This window comes from Talpa occidentalis, unplaced genomic scaffold (assembly GCF_014898055.3).
Source record: "Talpa occidentalis isolate TD23 unplaced genomic scaffold, MPIMG_talOcc4v2.1 talOcc4.9, whole genome shotgun sequence".
NCBI lineage: Eukaryota > Metazoa > Chordata > Mammalia > Eulipotyphla > Talpidae > Talpa > Talpa occidentalis.
In genome coordinates this window covers 70,734,944-70,740,943 of record NW_023605305.1, presented here as the reverse complement: position 1 = coordinate 70,740,943, position 6,000 = coordinate 70,734,944, and the positions used below count along the sequence as shown (strand labels likewise).

Here is a 6,000-nt window from a genome sequence, read left to right as displayed (position 1 = left end):
CTGTGAGCAGTAGAAAAACCCATTGACTGCCGGTCTTCTCCCCTTTCTTGCCAAGACTGTTAGAGCCGCTTCACTCACAATTTTCCCACCTTAACCCCGTGGTGGGAAGCTAAAGAAGAAACACAGTACAGCTTAAATTTGGTGCATAACGGTTTTTTAATTTTGGCCAAGTTGTGTTTCTACTACAGAATTAAGCTATCAACAAAATCTGGCATTCTTTCCCCCATGATTTCCATTTGTTATAGTTAATTTTCCGCAACGAAAGCCCTCTCTAGGTCAGGAACAAGTTCTTACAATTTCTGTTTGCCAGCACCGTATGTCTGGCACATACTAAACAATTAAGATTCTAAGAGGCATGCTGGCGTGCACATTCCAGGGGTATCTGGGTAAACCTCTGAGCGCACCTGTCCCGCAGCCCCACGGGCCCCCAAATCCTTCCTCCAGCTCTGGAGGGTGCAGGGCCTAAGGAGTTGCAGTGGTGCCTCAGGGCCTGGTGTTTTCTTCATAGCAACTGTGCAGCCAGAACGGCGTCTCCAGAGCTCACCTGCATGTTTTCTTAAACCGAACAGCATTATTTATTTTGAATATATTTGGTCGCAAATAAAGACAAAATGAAAAAACAAAAAAGAGGCATCTTTCTGCTTGGTTCAATCTCTACGCAGATTATCGTTCTAAACGTGATGCGCAGAGGTCGCTTTCGGCCACCAAGTGGCGCTAAGGCACCATCTATCTCGGATTTACTAAATTCCACAGCGTTGGGAGTTCTCAACTTTTTAAGAAGTGACAGAAAAGTTAATTCACACATTTAGGGGAACTTTCCCGTGGCTCGAATGATGCTCGACCCAGGGCTGGGCTGCAGGAGGCGCTTAGAATCCTTGGGCTTGCCTCGGACCTTTTTGGGTTGCAGTGGGTACGGGGACTGGGGAGTCGCAGGGGTGCGCGCGGTGCTGCGTGCAGCCGCGCGCAGGGGGCAGGTGAGGGCGAGGTGTGCGCTGCGCTCGGGGCCGCTGGGCGCTCGCTGGTGCTTGGAGGAGCCGATGCCTTTCCCGACCCGCCCCCTTGCCGCGCGGGGCCGGCCGGGCCGCTCCTCCCCTGGGTGGGTCCCGGCTCCTTTTCTGGTAGGGTCTATTTGCATAGAGGAAACTGCCCAAAGTGGCCGCGGCGGCGGAGCTGCCTGCGGCGGAGGGGGCGTGCGCCGCAATCCGCTACTGCCCGGAGGCCAAACCTCGCGCCCGCCTGACCGCGCGCCCCGGGCTCTGCCTTCGGCTCCTCGCGCTCTCAGTCTGCGGCCCCAGCTGGGTACCGCCCCCTCGGAGAACCCACGCGCGACGAGCGCGCCATGAGCCGGGGAGAGCTGGCGGGAGGCGACGCGCGCAAAGGCGGCTCGGCGGCGGGCGGCAGCCAGGAGCGCCCCGCGACGGCGCCCGGGGCCTGGGCCGTGAGCGCGCTGTGCCTGCTGCTCTCCGTGGGCTCGGCGGTCGCCTGCCTGCTGCTGGGCGCCCAGGCGGCCGCGCTGCGGGGCCGGGTGGCGGCGCTCGAGGAGGAGCGGGAGCTGCTGCGGCGCGCGGGGCCGCCGGACGCCCTGGCCGCCTGGGCCGAGCCGCACCTGGAGCGCCTGCTGCGTGAGGTGAGGCGCGGGCGGCTCCCGGGCGGAGAGGGCGGCGAGTTGGGGGTCGTCGGGCGCGAAGAGCCGGGGCAGTGAGGCCCTGCCTTTGAGACGGGGTCGCCCGCCGGCTCTGCGCGCGCGAGCCCTTCCCCGCGGCCTGCCCAGGAGGTGGAGGCGGCGGGTCAGCCTCCGGGAGTGTCCAGCAGTCCCGCCCCACCCTTGGGGTCGCGTTCCAAAGCCGTCGGCCGCGGGAGACGCCAGTTTAAAAAGGCCGTCTCTGGAACGAACTCGGGGAGGGAGAGGGGAGATTTCAGACTTAGAAATAACAGCTTCAGAGGCCAACTGCCCCGGGTGTGTGCCCTGACCGGCCGCTTCGCGCCTGCGGTGCGCTCCCGGCGCTCCATCAGTGCCGTGCCGGGATCCCGACGAGGTTCCTGCGGGAAGCGGCTGGTGATTCGCCAGCGGGTATACCTGGGGAGGCCGAGGGCCCCCGGAGGCGGCTAGGTTGGAGGGAAACCTCTTACAGATCGGTGGGCCAAGGCCCCAGGATGGATCTGTTTAACCTCTACCCTAGAACATTCGTTTCAGAGCAGCGCCGTCCTGGAGATAATGTACTCTAGGGCTGCTGCCCAGTGACCGAGACCCGAACCTGAGGGGATCCTCGCAGAGCCTGGGGAAGCTGAGGGGGAGAAAGCACAGCCGGATCAAAAACCCGGATTTTGTTTTCAGGATGTGCAGACATCCTGACTTTTCTTGTGCTTGTTGCAAGTGTTATTTGAGACTGACACTTCTTTTAAGTTGCTTCTGTGTCTTCGAAGCAGGCGCCGCCTTTAGGACCTCAAAGCCTTCAAGTGTGTGCTCCTTCCCATTGAACTAAAACAGAGCTTCCCTTGCTGTGGGCCTCCCTAGCCCAGCAATCCTTCTCACCTGCTGGGAAAGGTGACTTTCCAGCCTCACCTGCTGTATTGGAAAGTGCCAGTGCTTTGAGGCAGAGGAGAAGGAGGGCAGACCTGGTACCATCAGTTCTCCAAAATTGTGCCAAGCTGTGATGTTTATCAATATTTTGTGTTGTGGGTCCATTGTTGAGTTACCCTGGAATCTTTTGGGGAATGAGAAGAGAGACTGCATCATGCCTTCTTGTTCCCCAGACCTATTTTTTAGTCACTTTAATTTAAACCAGCATTACATCTCTTTTTGTGTCTCGCTTTGGGTTTAATTACGGCTTCATTTTCCCCATGAAAGTGCCTATGGACTTCAGAAATTTCTCCAAAAACCTGCTGGCACCTGGTGGTGATGGTTTGTTTGGTAATTGTGGCCCATTATCTTTTGGCAAGTGCCTAGAGACCAGGATGTTGAATTGATTTATGGAAGGGCAGTAAAATTTCTACCTGTTTGTGCTTTAACTGTGGGTGTTCTTTTTAATAGGAGGCCCCTATTACTTAGTAAAAATAAACCACAGGCCTTGATTGAGTAAATCAGGAATCCATGTAAAACCTTTTACAAGGAACTTAGAAATTGTCTCCATTCTATTAGGTGGAGTGGAGGTGGGCTAGGATGGTGGGGGTTGAGGAAGCAGTGCTGGGCAAGCAGCTATTGCTGATAAGTATTGATCCTCAAGTCCTGAGGCAGACACTACTGTGGCTTTATCATGCCTTTTCCTGTGGTTCTGACTTGACTTGGGTGATTTGTGGTGCTTCAGTGAGTTTTTGGGGCTGTGTTCTCTCTCTCTCTGTCTCTCTCTGTCTCTCTCTGTCTCTCTCTGTCTCTCTCTGTCTCTCTCTGTCTCTCTCTGTCTCTCTCTGTCTCTCTCTCTCTCTCTCCCTCCCTCCCTCCCTCCCCTACCCTCTTATTCTCTCCCTCTTTCCTTCCCCCACTCTCTCCTACTGTTCTCTCTCCCTCCCTTAGCTACAAAGGCAAAGGGGACATTTAGAATCCTGGGAGTCACACTTGAAATCCTGTATACCAGTCAGCAGGCAGCTGTTAGCACAGGACACAGGTGCTACTAACTAACCAAGTGCAGTGTGCGGAGCCTGAACTGGAGCTCTCATAGCCCCTTTTCCCTGTGAGCGGACCCACCTAGCTGCAAGGGCATGAGTGGGATGAACGCAGTTGGGGTTGAGCTGGCTGTTTGGGTTAACCTGGTGAGAAGGCGTCTCTCCTCTCCCCTGGGGCACCAGTCTGTTCCTGCTTGTAGCTATTCTTCTCCAGGATGTCACTGGATGGGAAATGCCAGCCTGGCTAGTAGCACTGAGAACTGGCTGGGAGGAAGGAGGCTGCTGTGAGAAGTGTGGAGAGGAGCGCAGGTAAATCGGCTTTAGATAGATAGGAAAATACTTTCTTTTTTTTATTGAAATTTTATTTTTATATTCCCCATACAATTACAACCCCCTTATTTTGACCCCAATCCCTCCTCTCCCCCCCACCCCCCCATAGAGTGTCTCTGATTCATAGTTGTTTGTTGATTTTGATTTTCACTTTCTTATAGTTATTCTTTTTCCTGGTCCCTTATTTAAGTTTTCTAGAGTCCTGCTATGAGTGAGACCATCCGGTATTTTTCTTTTTCTTTCTGGCTTATTTAGCTGAGCATGATCCCTTCCAGCGCCATCCATGTTGCTGCAAATTGCATGTGTTTATCTTTTTTGAATACTGAGTAATATTCCATGATGTATATGTACCACATCTTCTTGATCCAGTCATCTATTTTTGGGCATTTGGGCTATTTCCAAAGCTTAGCTATTGTAAACAGTGCTGCTATAAACATAGGGGTGCAGGTGCTTTTTGGAATTGATGTTTCTGTGTCCTTTGGGTAAATACCTAGGAGTGGAATTGCTGGATCCTATGGAAGCTCTATGTTTAGTAGGTCAAGAAATCTCCACACAGCTCTCCATAGTGGTGGAACCATTTTGCACTCCCACCAGCAGTGCAGAAGAGTTCCTTTTTCTCCACAACCTCACCAACATTTGTTGTTGCTAGTTTTTTTAATATGTGCCAGTCTCACTGGTGTAAGATAGTATCTCATGGTAGTTTTGATTTGCATTTCCCTGATTACAAGTGATGTTGAACATTTTTTCATATGCCTGTTGGCCATTTGCATTTTTCCTCTTCAGAGAAGTTTCTTTTTAGCTCTTCTGCCCATTTTTTGACTGGATTATTTTCTTTGTTGTTGTTGAGTCTCATCAGCTCTTTGCAGATTTTTGTGATCAGTCCTTTATCATTAGTGTTGGGTGCAAAAATGTTCTCCCAGTTGGTGGGGTTTCTCTTTGTTTTTGTTATTGTCTCTTTTGCTGTGCAGAAGCTCTTTAATTTGATGTACTCCCGGCTGTTTATCTTTGCCTTCACTATCACTGCTTTGGGTGATGTGTATGTAAAGATGTTTTGAGGTGCATGTCATGTAGTGTTTCGCCTATATTTCCTTCTACGTATTTTATGGTTTCAGTTCTTATGTCTAGTTCTTTAATCCATTTTGAGTTGTTTTTTGTGCATGTTGTGAGGTAGTAGTCAAGCTTCATTTTTTTGCATGTAGTGACCCAGTTTTCCCAGCACCATTTATTGAACAAACTTTCTTTGCTCCAATGCATATTCTTTGCTCCTTTGTCAAAGATTAGTTGACCATAAATCTGTGGGTTTATTTCTGGATTTTCTATTCGATTCCATTGGTCCGTGTGTCTGTTCTTGTTCCAATACCATGCAGTTTTGATGATTATGGCTTTGAAGTATAGTTTGAAGTCTGGGAGTGTGATGCCTCCATTCCCTTCTTTTTTTTTTCAGGAGAGCTTTGGCTATTCAGGGTTTTTGGTGATTCCATATGAATTTCATCAATAATTGTTCTATTTCTTTGAAGAATGACATTGAAATTTTGATTGGAATAGCATTGAATCTGTAAATTGCTTTTGGTAGGATCACCATTTTAATAATGTTTATTCTTCCAATCCATGAGCAGGGCATGTCTTTCCATTTCTTTGTGTTTTCTTCTATTTCTTTTAACAGTGTTTTATAGTTTTCTTTGTATAGGTCCTTTACCTCTTTTGTTATATTTATTCCCAAGTATTTGATTTTTTTGTTTCGATAATAAAAGGGATGGTTGTTTTGATTTCTTCTTCTTCAGATTTATTGTTTGTGTATAGGAAGGCTACTGACTTTTGCGTGTTGATTTTGTATCCTGCCACTTTACTGAATTGATTGATTAGTTGAATTAGTTTTTCTGTGGAGTTTTAGGGGTTCTTTATGTATATTATCCTATCATCTGCAAATAGTGATAGTTTGACCTCTTCTTTTCCTATTTGGATTCCTTGTATGTCTTTCTCTTGTCTTATTGCTCTGGCTAGGACTTCAGTATTATATTGAAAAGCAGTGGTGAGAGTGGACATCGATAGGAAGATACTTTCTAAAAACTA

General features: G+C 49.4%; 1 protein-coding gene across 1 annotated transcript in view; it reads left to right on the top strand.

The window, feature by feature from the left end:
* The first annotated feature begins 1,195 nt into the window (after nt 1–1,195).
* Nucleotides 1,196–6,000, top strand: part of COL23A1 (collagen type XXIII alpha 1 chain) — a 395,499-nt gene continuing 390,694 nt past the window's right edge. Inside the window, exon 1 of the mRNA XM_054690972.1 lies at nt 1,196–1,627. Within this exon, the coding sequence (XP_054546947.1) occupies nt 1,340–1,627 (288 nt within the window). The 5' untranslated portion in view covers nt 1,196–1,339. The remainder of the gene's footprint in view (nt 1,628–6,000) is intronic.